Source organism: Henckelia pumila, unplaced genomic scaffold (assembly GCF_033568475.1).
Source record: "Henckelia pumila isolate YLH828 unplaced genomic scaffold, ASM3356847v2 CTG_525:::fragment_3, whole genome shotgun sequence".
NCBI classification, from domain to species: domain Eukaryota; kingdom Viridiplantae; phylum Streptophyta; class Magnoliopsida; order Lamiales; family Gesneriaceae; genus Henckelia; species Henckelia pumila.
Genome location: NW_027331857.1, coordinates 3,335,553 through 3,351,634, shown reverse-complemented (window position 1 = coordinate 3,351,634; position 16,082 = coordinate 3,335,553). Strand labels below are relative to the sequence as shown.

At 33.1% G+C, this 16,082-nt stretch overlaps 2 protein-coding genes and 1 long non-coding RNA gene across 4 annotated transcripts; 2 read left to right on the top strand and 1 right to left on the bottom strand.

Annotated features, from left to right (window-relative positions):
- Nucleotides 1-1,021: 1,021 nt before the first annotated feature.
- LOC140873338 (uncharacterized) lies at nt 1,022-2,935 on the top strand. 2 transcript variants are annotated; one of them, XR_012148002.1, is made up of 3 exons: nt 1,022-1,129; nt 1,700-1,864; nt 2,098-2,935. It is a non-coding gene; the product is annotated as an uncharacterized lncRNA (long non-coding RNA). The 2 variants fall into 2 exon arrangements; XR_012148001.1 differs by having other exon boundaries at nt 1,700-2,935.
- Nucleotides 2,936-5,492: 2,557 nt separating this feature from the next.
- Nucleotides 5,493-10,726, top strand: LOC140873059 (probable plastidic glucose transporter 2). Its single transcript, XM_073276043.1, has 13 exons — nt 5,493-5,919; nt 6,337-6,448; nt 6,543-6,610; nt 6,692-6,824; nt 7,863-7,962; nt 8,059-8,171; nt 8,269-8,362; nt 8,663-8,816; nt 8,944-9,087; nt 9,281-9,354; nt 9,586-9,674; nt 10,067-10,181; nt 10,372-10,726. Exons 1-13 carry the CDS (start codon nt 5,904-5,906, stop codon nt 10,552-10,554), a joined length of 1,395 nt encoding a protein of 464 aa, XP_073132144.1. The 5' UTR covers nt 5,493-5,903; the 3' UTR covers nt 10,555-10,726.
- Nucleotides 10,727-12,627: 1,901 nt separating this feature from the next.
- Nucleotides 12,628-15,453, bottom strand: LOC140873231 (cyclin-dependent kinase F-1). The gene is made up of 2 exons (XM_073276279.1): nt 14,904-15,453; nt 12,628-13,867 (listed from the first exon to the last, which is right to left on the bottom strand). Exons 1-2 carry the CDS (start codon nt 15,405-15,407, stop codon nt 12,947-12,949), a joined length of 1,425 nt encoding a protein of 474 aa, XP_073132380.1. The 5' UTR covers nt 15,408-15,453; the 3' UTR covers nt 12,628-12,946.
- Between the last annotated feature and the right edge of the window lie 629 nt (nt 15,454-16,082).

Here is a 16,082-nt window from a genome sequence, read left to right as displayed (position 1 = left end):
TTTGAGTTATACAAACAATAAAATTAGTTTTACTAATAAATTTGTATAATTTACTCAACATTTTTTTAAAAAAATTTTAAATATCGAATCACACACTTATTGTTATATTTTGTATATATATATCTATATTATTATATAAAAGTTGAGACCAATTTAAAAACTACTTTGATCTGATTGATGACACCATTGTAAATTTATAATTTTAACCATCAAACATACATTATATTTCATATAAATTATTAGGTAAAATGGTAAAACACACAATTGCATTTCTCACTCTCACGGTCAAAAATCATCTATTATCTATGTCTTGCTAATATTAAAGATTCATTTCAATTAATTTCATTGTACTTTTCTTTGATATCAACATATATTTGCAAATTATTAAAATATTTACAAACACGCAAAGCATGTAGATCATATCAAATCTTGGATTTGTTGAATATTGTCCTTATCCCTTACTGATCTTCATATATCCGAGAATAATGGAAGGTTTTATATACTGGGACCGTCCTGGGCCCAGGTCGGGCTCCGACCAAATCAGTTAGGGCTCAAGCCCATGAATGTATAATCATGATCTTATTTCCTAACAAGGTCATCCCAGACTGGACTTCTCATAAAGTAAGACTAGATGTACCTCAAAGTATATTTTCAAAAATATGAATTATTAACTTCGGGTCGGGTTAGATTCATATAATTTTTAAGGACATCACTTGCTGCTTTTGATATTTCTTCTTCGTTCCCTTTTGTTTGGGAGACTGAGATGTAAAAAAAATATTACTTTTAATTATCAAATCAAACTTGTAATTTATACATCATATCTATTCTATTTTATTAAGTCTGAGAACATCATAGTAGCTGCTTTGGTACGTTAAATGACATACCAAATTTTTTATTCCAATTTTGCCCCAACAATCTCCTAATTTACGTTTAAAACATAATCATTCAGTTACTTATTTTCGACAAACCAAAAACATAAACTGAAGGTAAACCCACGTTTCAAACATTTTTCCTCCTCTATCCATTCCCCACGTTTTTTCCCCGTTTCTCTCACTTTATCTTCCTCGCATCTCTAAAACACTCTTCTCCAAAACCAGAAACAGAGCACAAGACTGTCCATGGACGCAAGGTTTAAGTGCATTGTTTTGATTAGTGCATAATAGTCAAAAGTATTTGTCGTTTGTTGTTTTAATTGTTTTGTTATGTTTTTTTTTGGAATTACATTTCTCTCATGTTCTTCTACAAAGTTGAAGGATATTGCTCGCAAACTTAGTGTTTGTACAAATGTCGTACTCAATTTCACGTGCAAGAGTATTTTCTGAATTGGTGTATTATTGTATATTGTATATATGAAGTACAAATACAAAATAATGCAACAGATTATTTTGGTGTTGTGGATGATGAGGTTCATTATGCAACCAAATGGACAATTACCTTTCATATGCTTTGAATTTTTATGAAGTTATTAAATAACTCTAGATAAGATTCTAACCTAAGAGTCACAAATGAGTTTGCTCAATTTCATATCGATTTTAAATTGAGAGAATTGAATTCCATATTTTATTTGTTTATCAATTTCAATTGGTTTGCCTCGCACTCAGTTTTACATTGTATGTTAATTCTTTTTAGGTATTCATTTATTTCATGTTATGATATGTGTGTACCGTTTTATATGTTTTCCTAACTATCTTATTAAAAGGTGATAGCAATTTGAGGAAAGAAAGGCTCAACATTAAGGGGCAACACATCTTCAAGTTGTTGAACCCATTGAATTTGTCCATTTGATGCTGTTGGAGCCACATTGCCAAGCTATGGAACTGTTACATTGGGTTCGTCCATATCGCCAAGCTATTGAAATGTCAAGGTTCAATATTTTATTTCTAATAACCACTTCTTCATTTTCTTATGTTTTAAACATTATAATATATATATTTTTTGATGTGTGTGTACGTACATATTAAAGAAATTTATTATTAATCTTCACGCCCAACTCCTGTTTCTCCAGTAGGTTTTCCAATATTTTTCCACACATTCAGAATTTTTTTGAGGTTTTTTTATATTTGAATGTGTTCTTTCTTAGTTTCATTTGTTTTGCAGGTGGGGATTGATTAGCATGGTTAAATACTAGCAATTAATGATACTTTATTTGAAAAGAAGAAAAAAAAGTAAGGTGCTGTTTTCTTTGTGCATTAAGTTATCATGCTTTTGAAATTTCCTAGCTTCAAGACTCTTGATGTGATAGATCGAAAAGTTCTATTTTAGGATCAAAATGAAATGCAGGTTAGATATTTTATCAAAATTACAAATCTTGAATTACCTCGAAAAGAAAACAAAGTTAGACCATTGCTCCCCCTCCTCCCATTTTTAAAATCATCATAATTGGTCTATTAATTTCATAGATAAAATGGTTTCATTTCATAATAGTTGAGAGGTTTATAAAAATTGTTTTTGAGGACACCAATTTTTCTTTTCTTTTTTCGCCTTTTCTTTACACAATAATATTTTAATTTATAATAATATCATTTTTCAAGAGTCTACAAAGACGGTCGTTTCATGATTAATTTTTTGACACAAGATAAGGACTCGAAAATATTCCTCTCAATCTTTCTGATTTTTGTTGGTTGCTAATATCTGGTTTGGATTTTCAAAATTTAATGTATTTTATTTTCTGGAGGCAAGGAATATATAGGCTAACTTTGTTGGGCTTCCGCTTCGGAATCTTTGCGCTTTACACGGTAAGAAAAGGTAAGGATTCAAATATTTGTCTCATGAGTTCGCAACTCTGGTTGATGTTGATATTTTGAGTGTGTTTTTCATTTGAAAATGTCTCTAATTTTTTTAGAGGAATTTTAATTCAGAATTTAGAGGGATCAGAAGGAAAAAAGAACAAATGAGGGGAAATGAATTGAAGTTTGCTACACAGGAAGAAACAAAGCCAACTTGAAGCCATGGAATCCGTACAATCTTTTTACCTATAGTCCCTTTTCTTTTGAAATTTTTGTAGTTTGATTATTCCTAAAATGACGTAGTTATGGTAGATAAACCACTGTAACTAAGTAGCCAAAAGTCTCTGTATATAAATAAGTCTATCCAATTGGTTTTATATTTCAATGTTTTAGGTAATTAAACTATATATGTACATTTCACACCATCAAATGGAGAAATAAAAAGAGTTCAACAAATGCTTACCTTACACTCAAACTCTCGAATTTCTTGGTCATTTGATTCTGTAAGTGCTCTGTGTGATACTGTGATACTGACAAAAAGAGTCGGAACTAATATTTGATAGTTGTTATTTGTGAAGTCATTCATATCTCATTGTAATTTTTCTTTACTGCAAGGATATCAATGAATTTTTTATTCTTATGTATAAAAATACTTGGCATAATAACCACACTTAATTAGTGAAAAAAGGTTTATATTCCCGGCATCCAATTGGAAATTAGGAAATCTAATTTTATAAGATTTATTGTATGGAAACACCTAGTATAATCAGGATCAAAGACTCCTAAACATGAAAAAACTCATAGCATTTGGGACACCTTTCACTTACTGGTGTTACTTTATATAATCTTCTTTCAATTCTTATTTTCAATTAGTTGGAATATCAATTTGGAATGTTGGTATTTCTGAATTCCAAAAGGCATCTACGTAATTTTTCATGGTTAAATCATAAATGAAATCTTAATTCTTAATCCAATGTAAATTTGGTTCTTTTGTAAAATTCAATTGTGTTTGGCATCAATGTACTACATTCTTGCACAACATGTAACTACATGATACACATTCCTTTCTTAACTAATTTTTTTCTTATATTAGACATGCAAAAGTTGGTATGAAAACAATACTACACAAAACATGATGTATGTTTACTTAATATTAATTTAAGTAATGTAATAGAAAAAACATTTTGGCATTTATAACTGTTATTCTTGCAGTACAAGTGTCGCGCGGATAAATGCAAAGCGCACTTTTGAATAATTTACTCAAATGTCCATATCTTATGTTGATGTTGAGATATATTCAATTTTGTTATAAAAATAATTGAATATTAGGGATGACAACATATTTAAAGGTGGTGATAAAATATTTTATTCATTCCTATGTTTTTTTTAAGAGTAATGCTACATGTACAACCAAATTTGTACAACAATTTTTACATCACAAAAAAATCAATACAAAATATAATTTATCAAATCTCACGATACATTGAATGAAAAATTTCACGATATCATATCAAAATATCACGAGATAATAACAAAATATCACGAAATAATTGTTGTAAATATCGTTGTACGATATATTGGTTGTACTTCTAGCATTATTCTTTTTTAATAGTACTTGGTGTTCAATTTCAATGATCGCTCAATTTTATAAGTTTGCATATTGATGCACGACCTAAGAATTCATTGCATAATTTAAATCATATTATAGTATTCGTAAATATCCAATATTATGGGATGGAAAATTGATTAATCAAGTAAGTAACGTTTCGTTGAGTAATAATGAGATGCAAAACTATGTGACAAAAACATATAAAATTATATAGTAAACTTATCCATGTATTATATTACACGTATAATGCGTGTGTGTTTGTCGTTAGTGATAATAATACTTACCACCAAGCAAAGGTATAGGGGTTGAAGTATTTCAAAGGGAATTTTGATAGACCAGTTAAGGTAAAGACATTCATTTGTTTTCAGAATTGATAAATACTATAAATATTATAAAGTTCAAAATGAATTGTTACTACTTTGTAGTTTTGCCATGATTTTACTTCATTTACACATTTTTTTTGTGCTTTCCTTTTGTAGGTGTTTTAATTTTAAGTTTTTAACTACCCGTGATGGATAGGTGATTTAATGTTATCATCTTCTTGGTAGCTTAAAATTTTATGTTCTTAAGTTTTTTTTTGAATTAGTGTGAAATATTTTTCATGAACAAAATTTCACTATTGGTTCATGAGTATGTTAATGGTTTTAATATATTATGTTACAAGAAATCATAATATCATGACATTGGATTTTATGCAGCAATGACGACTATTCGATTCCTACAAGTACGTACTATAGGTCTACACATCAAAAATCCAAGTGGTCGTAAAAGAATTTTAGTTCAAATATTGAAAAGCGGGAATCATGTTTAACTAATGAAATTGCTTATTTCATAGAACATGTATATATTATGATTGTATTTTCAACTTTTTTTTGGTTCAATGTCTTTCTAAAAGGTACATGATGTGTATATATGTGTGTTAAATATTTTAAATATCTTATTTCACTGCATTAAATTTATTTTGAAAACATGTATTAAGTTACACACGAATGTATTTGTCATATTTTTTACGTTACACACGCAATGCGTGTGCCACGGTTGCTAGTTTAAATTATTAGTCAACCAAACACACGGTAAGAGAAGAGAAATGCCTCCTTTTTTAGTAAAATAAAAATAATTTCCTTGGGCACTATCAGCTGCGTTGTCGGCTACTGGTGTCTTCTTCACTTTACATAATTGTGGCGAAATAGCATTCCACCTGGCGCATGTTAGCAGCGACACCTATATGAAGTAGGGGAACACCTCCTAGAGCAACAATCGGGATACTACCAGAAATTTAGTGCGGTTTCCCTCTGCGGCAACTTCATTTATTGCGTCTGGAATTTTTGCGATTAAAGCTTTGGAAAAATTGTGAGGATCAAGCAGTGACCTGCTTTTCTCACCAGTTTTGATGTGTTTGGGCTGAAATTTAACACAGAAAGCTATGATCGGATTGGAGTAATAGAAATAGAGAATTGTACTTCCTCCAGTGTGGATTGAAGTGTTTGTAATTCCTGGGAAACTTTCTCCAGTCCTTGTCCACGAGTAAGGAAGCAACGATATTGAGTGATTGGTTCGACTCTGGTGACATGGAAGATGATTCAGGTGACTTTCTTCACTGGTTTTTATCAGTTTTTCCGTTGTTTTTGCTCAAAACCGAGTAAAATTGTGTAATAATAATGGTGAATAGATGTTCAAGACTTCGATTTTCTGCTATCAATTGTTGCGATTTCATCACGTGTGCACTGCAAAAAAAAAAACAAACAAACAAAAAAAAATATCGTCTCACTTGTTGAATATGGGAATTTATATGTTCTCATGATGCCTTTTCTTGTGAATTTTGCTAATGGCAATTTTTTCACATCTTGTCATTCGAGTTGATGTACGTGAAACATTTGAATGGTATTTTCACAAATTTTGTCATTCCATAATTTCTTATCCAAGGATGATGGCATAGAAGTGCTCTTAAAGTGTGCTAACACTATTTATTGTAAGTGATGGGAATTTTTACGTGCTTTTCAGTGCTTGTGCTGAGTGTTTTGGAGAAAGAAACTACAAAACCCCCTTGGAAACTTTCTTTTCCACATGTACTGGTGGCGACTATAGTTCCGTTCTTATTTGGCTATCATCTTGGGTTAGTTTTTAACTTGCATTCGTATTTATTTCTTACTATGGGTATCTGTTATGGCAATATTTTGGCATTTTGAAATTTTTTCTTTTCTTCTAAGAGTTGTGAATGAACCGCTTGAAAGCATTTCTACGGATCTTGGTTTTGTGGGGAATTCCATGGCAGAAGGTGAGATCTCTTTAGATTTCTTTTTCAACTTAAAAAACTGACACTAATTGTCCTTCATATATATGTTGTATTGTGACACAGGATTGGTGGTTAGTATTTGTCTTGCTGGTGCCTTTGTTGGATCCTTGTTCAGTGGTCGGATTGCGGATGATGTTGGGCGTCGTAGGGCTTTTCAGTTGTCTGCATTGCCTATGCTTTTGGGTGCTTCCATTTGGTAACTTGAAAGTTTTTTTTTTCTTTATAACTTATAAATTAACCCCCATGAATCACAAATCTGTTGTTTCATCCTCGTGCCTTTTTCACATGCTTCAAGTTGGGTTGAGGGATGAGGCATTTTTATTTCTAGGGTGTTTCATGGATGAAACACAATATTATATTTTTAATTAGGATAGTTTTTTTCCCTAATTGACATATTTATTGTGCATGCTGCTGGTTGTAGATGGGGAAGTTTACTCCTGTAGTTTTGTTTCACAAGCATGCTAATAATAAGGCTTAGTGGAACTAGAATTTTGTTAATAATCCCTCCAGACTTGTTTGTTCCACATTTTGTTAATATTAAATATTTCTGGTTCTTGTATTTGTTTCCCTCTCCTTTCACTACTCATGTTACAGTTATTAAGCACCTAACTTCAAAAATCTTTTCAACTTATAGCGTTTCCAGTTGTAGGCCAAAAGGATAATGATTTTGGCACTCAGATATAAACAAAGTCATCTATATGGTTTTTGGTGGTAGATGTTGGGACTTAATTAACTAAGTGAATAACTTTTCAGTTCATTCAATATTTTTGAGATAATCTCTGTGTAGCTGCAGCTTAATCATATCGGCATATCCTTTGTTAAAATAGTATCCTCCTTCATGCTTTCATAAAATCAGGAGAGCATGGTGGTTCTTTAAAGGTTCTTTTTTCCTTGGAAAAGATTTTTGAGGTACTAACAAGTTTCTTGGGGTTCACTGAGTAATGGGATGAATGACTTGAAACTCTTTTACATGAGAGTATTTCAGGCAGTTTTGAGTAGAAACTGATCAAAGGAAGCTTGAAAAACTAAGGAGCAAAGAAAATGTAGCGACGTGGCACAACTTTCCATTTTCTGATGCCCAGTGGGAATATGATTAAGAATTTAGATACTTTTACATCAGAACATACCAACTTGTTTTTTTTAGTAGTATGTATGTAGATTTCATAGAATACTCTTGTTGCACCTTCCGGTATTATCTTTGACTTTGAAAGAAGTATTAACATCTTATTTCCAGTGCAACGTCTAAAAGCATGGCTGGAATGCTTCTGGGTAGGCTTTTGGTTGGTACCGGTTTAGGCGTGGGTCCCCCGGTTACATCACTTTATGTAACAGAGGTATAGCATCTATTAGATTGTTTCTTATCTAATTTTTCTCTTCAGAGAACATGTGATTGGTTCTTAAATACCTTGTCACTTGCACTTTTCAAGTAGATATCACCTGCTCATTTGAGGGGCACGTATGGGAGCTTGATTCAGATAGGATCAGGTCTTGGGTTGATCGGTGCTCTACTGATTGGGTTTCCAGTCAAAACTATATTTGGCTGGTAGGAAATTTACTGAGATGAGTACTTAAATGGAAAGAGACAATTACATATCCATTGAAAGATAAAAACTAATCAGTTTGAATATGTTCTTGTTCAGGTGGCGCATATGCTTTTGGGTATCTACAATTCCATCTGTGATCCTGGCTCTTTCTATGATGTTTTGTGTTGAATCTCCATATTGGTTATACAAGGTTATCAGTTTACACATTTTATGTTTCAGCAGTATTATGATTGTCTTTTGAATGCTTTCTCCATTTTCTTGTGGGTTTTTGGCCATCAGTTGAGAAACTATCGGTGTTCCCAAAATCCATTGTGGTTTATTCTGATTTACCACTACGCTTTCCCATATTCAACTGAAACTGAAGAAGTGTTACGCGATATCGAATGCATATGTTTGATCAAAGAATGGGGCATATTATGGATGATTTCATTTGTCAATGTGATGAGTCTGCCACAAAATAAAAATGCTTGCATTTGCTTTGATATGTTAGAAAGGAAGAAATATCGAAGCTAGAGCTGAACTTGAAAAGCTTCTCGGAAGTGTACATGCTAAAGCTGCAATGGAAGAACTGTCAAAGTCAGAGAGGGTGGATGAAATTGATTCTGTGACTCTTGTAGAATTGCTCTATGGTCGGCATTCAAGAGGTAGATATTATTTTTTTCTGTTTTATATTCATCGTTTAGTGGTGAATCCTCCTTCGTGCCCTCAGCTATCTACATTTTTCTTCACCTAGCACCGCTAGTGCTTGCTATTTACTCTGTACTTTTGCAGTTGTTTTTCTTGGATCAACACTATTTGCTTTGCAACAGCTTTCTGGAATAAATGCCGTGTTTTATTTCTCTTCAACTGTGTTTAGACGAGCAGGAGTTTCCTCAAACCTGGCAAGTGTTTTCGTGGGGATTGCGAATTTGATAGGTGAGGATTTAATTTATTATCACATAATCCAAGATATCTTGCTTGTCCTCTGCCGATCCTTGCACTTATTATTATTTAGTTTTCCTTTTCCAGTTTCTCATTGTTGGGCAGTATTTATTCATCTTAGACTTTGACATTTTGTGTAATATTCCTCTTATTGTCTTTTCTTTTTCACTCTATTGAACTTTTCCAGGTTCAGTTGTTGCTTTGTTATTGATGGACAAACTTGGAAGGAAAATCCTCCTCATTTGCAGCTTCTTTGGCATGGTAGCCTATTGACCCTGCTTGATAATGTTTCAATTGGGAAACTTGTGCGATTCATTCATGTCTGTATACTACAATCCTCTGAGAACCTATATTCGAGTCAAATGTCCTAGGATTGTCATAGCCGACTTGTATCATTCTTCTTTCATATCTTGATTGCGTACTCGTATAAAATTTTACTCATTTAACATGAGCATACTAACCATGCATTTGCTCGTCTTTTCTTCTCATCAGGGCATATCAATGGCTCTGCAAGTTCTTGCTGCAACATTATCTGCGTCAAGTCCAAATATTTTTTATTTACACCTGACTGGAATGCTGCTGTAAGTATAACACTGTTGCTCCATTTTCTTTAGTTTTGTACTTTTGTATACACCAGCCTGTTTGGCTTACTATCCTGTCTTTTCCGTACTCTATTTCCAAAAAACATTTGAACACCAATTCTTGGCTGTACATATCTATCGCGGATTCTTGGGACTTTGATGTTTCAACTGAGATTTGATTCTTGTTTCCTTTCTTTTTCATTTGATGTTATTTTACCAATATGAAACGGGATATACTTGTTTTCCTCACTGGTCACTTGAGTTGACTCAAACATGAACAAATCGATCATATTTTAATCTGAATTCAGTCAAATATATAAATGAGAGCGTCCGTCAACTATCTGGTAATATATTAAAATTTGGTATTGAGGATAGTAATTCATTTGGTGCAGGTTTGTCTCGATGTTCGCCATCGGAGCTGGTCCAGTACCTGCTCTCTTACTCCCAGAAATATTTCCCAATCGGATCAGGGCCAAAGCTATGGCATTCTGTATGTCGGTGCACTGGGTAATATGCTTGTTTTGAATTTTCATCCAATTCATTTGGCAGTAGATGCACATTTGAACGGGTTACTGATTATCATTTTCTTGGTTCTTCAATCAATCTGCACGAACAAGCAAATAGTTGCATCATATCGGTAACCACCATAGCATGTCATACTCATCGTATTGATGGAGTGCCGTATGTTGCTTCCCAGGTGTTAAATTTTCTGGTCGGCTTGATGTTCCTGCAATTGCTTGACCAAGTGGGGCCACAATGGCTGTACTCGCTGTTTTGTACATGCTGCTTTCTTGCGGTAGTAGTTGTAAAGAAAAACGTGATGGAAACGAAGGGAAAATCGCTTCAAGAAATTGAGATAGCTCTTCTTCCTCAAGATTAGTTGCAGCTTTATATTTAGCATGAAATTTCCACCAGACCTTTTTTAATTTGGAATGGAAGATTTACAGCTTTATAGGATGTGGTATCTGGTGGATTTGTAAGAACCTTACAAAAATAAAACATTTTATACCTAGCTAGTTTGTGGTTAGTGAAAAGGGTTGATTCAAAAATCACCAACTGCAGTTCATCTTATCAAACACAACGAGCTACAGGTCCCATGAGCGGTCGCCAGACATGTTGGGAATGCCCAGAGTGCAATGCGTCAAGGCTGCTGATGGATGGCGTTAAGATTACGGTTAAAAATCGAGAGTCGGAATGTATCCGGTGCCTGATTTTAAATTGTGGAGAAATTTGTCGCAAAATCCAGTCTAAATTTTTTTTGGAGACAAAATCAAAGAATATAGATATAAAAATAAAAATAATTGATAGAAAAAACATCACAAGAATTTAAGAATAAATAAAAACGAAAAAATTGGGAAAGAAGAAAAAATGATATGTAAAAAAAGAAAAGACTGTAATTTAATTTAAAGTTTAAAATGCATTATCTGTATTATTTTTATTTTATTTTTTTTAAAATTAATAGTGGTAAAATAATTTTTTAAAACATTATGTATTATTTATTATATTTTTTTTAAATTTTATTATTTATTAAATATGTAATGACATCAAATTATATATTTTTTCATTCAATTATACTTGTAACATATAAAATTTTAAACAAAGATTCTTCGCACTCATTTTATAATACATGTTGTAAATATCATATTACGTTAAATTTAATATTTACTAAAATATAATGAAGATTATCGGCTAATTGCATGTTTATTTTTTCTAATCTCAACTCAACTCATTTATTTAACAACGTTTATCGATAATAAAAAGTGTTCTCACGTGCGTTGCACGTAACTTTTATAAATTACTAGTGTGTGTGTATATATATATAGTTTTGTTATGCTGCTCAATAACTTTGCTCAACTCCGTGTCCACCATGTTCAAGTCAACTCACTTATTGTACTGGTCAACTTACTTATTATACATGGTGGACACATAGTTGGGCATAGTTGTTGGGCAGCATAATCAGACCAAATATGAAAAAAAAAATTAAAAATATGATAATTTCCCTTCTAGCTAATAGTATAAGTTGTATAACTCGTCAAATAAATTTACGTAGAAGTGTTATAACCCTCATTTACATGGAAGATTGACCAATTTTTATGTGAGACCCACAATTTCCCTTTGAGTCCCGGCCACATAAAAATTGTATGTGGCGTAATATCCCTATGAAGGTTTATAATATCCCGAATTATATATACTAGGACTTTAATCAGCTTTCCCAATTCCCATCATCATCAGCATTATCATTATCATTATCATTATCATTATCATTATTATTATTATGATTACTATTATTATTATGATGTTTGTGTAGCCCACGCCCACTGCCCACCTATCCGCTGATGTCATCATGGAGACATTGACCATACTCCAATAAATCATATATTATTTGGATTATTAATGAATAAATATTATTTGACATCGTTTCACAAACGACGTACTATGTATATTATATTATTATATAAAAAACAAGAATTTCCCCCTTTTTTTTTTACACCTAACTAAAATGTTTGATATAATATATCTTGTCCTATTTCAACCATCTTAAAAATTTACAAGTGTTTATTTATTTTTATTAATCTATAGAATTATGTTTTTATATATCATTCATAATAAAAAAATATGTAAAAAAAAACAATGATAATTTATTTTTATTTAAAGAGTGAAGAAGTGTTTATATAAAAAAAAACATCTCTAACTGACTAAATTTATTAATCATGGAAAATGTGAGAAAATAAGAAGTAGGTGTATCAAAATAAAATGAAAGTTGAAAATCAAAACTTAGATACAATAAGCAAACCGGCCGGTATACATTCTTATGCCGTTATGCAGAGTGCTTTTATAACCGTATCCGTGATTGAACCAGTCAACCTAAAAACTTAGATTTCTAGGTAAACCTTATCCATTTCCTTTTCCCTATATAACTTAAAATAGAAAGAGGCCAGGAAAATTCACAATCAGCACCCAAAAAACATCAGCTCTGATACAAGTTTGAATGCCAAAAGATCATGGAAAACAAAATTCGATTAGTACATGAAGATAGCCCATATCTACATAAAGCTAAAACAACAATAAAAAAAATTAATTCAAGTTTCAGTACATCCCCAGGTACATAAATCCTATGGACTACACAATTAACACCTCAAGAAAATATAAATAAGAAACTTCTCGGCATGACATTTGGCTCCCCATTGTTTTTCAAACTTTCAGAATCCAGAATGCTCAAGCATCAGAAACTTACAACTCTACAAACTCAAGATAAGTCGTTGCTCCTCGAGTTAAGAAAACCGAATTGTGAAGCCATTCTCAGTAGTGGTAAACGTTGAGGAGCCAAAATCGGTAAAATCTGAATCTGAATCAAAATCCTTGTAGTCGTTCCATTCAACTGACAAGTCCTCATCATGATTCCCTTGTTTCGAAGGGATCCTTAAATCAGACAATGCAACAGGTAAAGGTTCTTCATTTAGATAATTGTCGTGAAGCAATTCCATGGCAGTAGCTCTGCTTAGAGGATCAAAACACAACAGTTTTTTGACGAGAAGAATTTCTTCAGGAGATCGACCACGCAATGAAGATACGAGACCGATTGGCTTCTCTACTTTCCCAAACGAAATTATTTTGTAATCAGGAAGTTCCGCACAACCAGGCCAAACTTCTTCAGATATGTTGCCTAAAACACTAAAAATTTTACCCAGCTGGTCGATATCAGAACTACCTGGAAAAAGTGGTTCCAAAGTCAGAAGCTCTGAAAAAATACATCCAACGGACCAAAGATCAATCTCTAGCCCATAATTTGTTGACCCATAGAGTAGCTCGGGGGCTCTAAACCATCGAGTTCCAACACAAGACGTAAGGGAGCCATTCCCATCATCGCCATCATCCTCGGCTTCGTAAGAATAAGAATACTGTGAAGGGTCTTCTATATCACTGGTGGCGCATGTGGCAAGACAAGAAGCAGCTCCATCATGGGACACACTGTCTTTATCAATATCACTAGGTGCGTATTTAACTCTTATCTCATCTGGCTCCACATCACATTCATCGGCGTTCAGTGCTTTACGCTCATGTACCAACTGACCACCTGGTACAAGAACAACTTCTGTTGGTTGAGATACAGTTTCTTGAAATGATTGTGGCTGCTCGTGAGACTGAATATGTCCATCATCAGCAGCAAATCCAGGAGCAAGAAGTATCCTTGCCTGCACAGAGATATAAAAAGATGATATAGTGCCTGAGGAATTTAAATAACATCAATAAAGTGGATCCACAGATAGAGTAGAAGCTTGAGAACATGGTACTACTGATATTCTTGTCAAACAAAAATTTGAGAACGTGCAAGTATAAAGGGCCACTCTGCCAGTCAGCCTTCAATTACACACTTCTCGATAATCTTTCACATATATCTAAAGTAAGGTTACGTATTCGATTAGGTAAACTTCAGAACAATATTTTACTCCCCGAACATGTATGTAATCTAAAGCCAGAGCGTACACCTTGTCCTAAAGTTTGCAACCGACCGGCCATGCTAGTCGCAACACCTCACCACATGCCAACAGAATTTACTACATGTACACCAATTATCAACAATTGATTCCTGATTTGAAAGAGATTCTTCAACCGTTAGACCCGAAAATGACAACTAGAAAAAGAGGTTCAGGAATTATTCCATACATTTTACAGAACTCCCTTATAGACTCATAAAAAGTTAATGGCTAAGTCATACACATTACTTGATTCTAAGAACACTAAATGATTGAATTTTCAAATACATGCCTATTTTCTTAACCTTCTTTCTAGCAAATTCACTGGTCAATACTTGGTCAACAACATGAGATTATGAGAACAAACCAATCTCATTCTCCCCAAGGAGCAAGGAAGTTTCTACATTAGGGTTGTGGCTAAATAAGATTAAAAAAAATATATGTACAACAGTACAAGTAAACCACAAAGGTGAAATTATGGTCGAAAAGCCAATCTATCCACCTATATCAAGCCCTTGCACAAACCAAACGGTAAAATATAGCAGCATACTTCTCAATTAGAAATATCAATAAACATAAGTTTAGGAACCAAAAACAGTAAACCTGAACATTTAGCGGCTGAATATATTAATACATACAAGACACAAGAATCCAGATCCAGGCGAAGATTTTGTATCACCAAATTCCAAAAAGGAGCAGACCCAACGAAAGGAAAATGCAGAAAGGAGAAAAAAAGGAGTAATATTGATCATACCTGACCAAAATCTGCAATCTTGAGAACCCCCTCATCAGAAATCAACAAATTAGACGGCTTGAGATCCCTGTGAACAACACAATTGCGGTGACACGCGTCGACTCCTTGTAGAATCTGAATCATCCATCGCTTCACCTCCCCGACACTGATCCCATCTTCCCAGTCCTTCTTCGCGGCCTTGATCACGGCCCCCAAATCAGTGGGCAAATACTCGAGCACCAAAACCGCATCTTCGTCCTCGCTCCAGAAGTATTCGTGCAAAACGACTATATTAGGGCAATTATGGAGTGTCTGAAGGGCCTCTATCTCGCGAAACGCGGACTGGTAATCATGCACCTCCTTGAGTGCGACGGTGATCGAATCAGAAAGGCGGCGGGCTTTATAGACGTCGGAGTATGCACCGGACCCCACGCGCTCCAATATCTCGTACTTGGAGGTGATTTCACGCCTGGTGTGAATGCTCCAGCTCTTCGATCGAGGAGGGGAATCTTCCATTCTGCTCATCGCCGGTTCAATTTGATCTGAGATTGCGAGATAGGGGAGATGCAATCTTAGATCGTGTTATTGGCCCAACACCATCCTGGAGAGCACGAATTCGGCCCAAGAACTGACGGCCCAAAAGTATGATACGTCATCGTTCGTTGATGAAATAATAATTATTAATATTATGTCAAAAAAAAAATAACAATAATAATGATTGGACTTGAGTTTTAAAAAAAACGTAATTGGACTTGATTTACCATCTTTATTATTATTATTATTATTATTATTATTATTATTATATATCTATTATTCTCTTGGACCTACAAAAATATAGAATAAACATAAAAAAACACACACACCATAAACCTTTTTCCTCTATTATCTTAATTTCTTTTTTTTTTCATTTAACTATTTCTTCCATTTTTTCTCTTAATTTTTGTATTTAATATATAGTACAATCATTTTATTTAATAATTTTAATTAAAATATAATTTTATTATAAAAACGGATTGTTTAGCACGTAATGCGTACAACAAGACATTAGTTTTTATAATGCATAAACTACTTATAGAAATTAGAAACTATGATTTCATTAGAAAATGTACTTTATATTTTTTAAATATTTTATAAGTAAAAAAAACTTAAAATATGTATTTTGACAAGATTTTTGTAAAAAAAAATTTCTAAAAAGTGTTC

Excerpts from the sequence above, each read along its gene's own strand:
- LOC140873059 (XM_073276043.1), top strand. Across the intron at positions 6,611-6,691 it reads GGGGAATTCCATGGCAGAAG|GATTGGTGGTTAGTATTTGT; the intron begins GTGAGATCTCTT and ends ATTGTGACACAG. Across the intron at positions 8,172-8,268 it reads GTCAAAACTATATTTGGCTG|GTGGCGCATATGCTTTTGGG; the intron begins GTAGGAAATTTA and ends GTTCTTGTTCAG.
- LOC140873231 (XM_073276279.1), bottom strand. The coding sequence starts at position 15,407 with ATGAGCAGAATGGAAGATTCCCCTCCTCGATCGAAGAGCTGGAGCATT. Across the intron at positions 13,868-14,903 it reads AGATTGCAGATTTTGGTCAG|GCAAGGATACTTCTTGCTCC; the intron begins GTATGATCAATA and ends ATCTCTGTGCAG.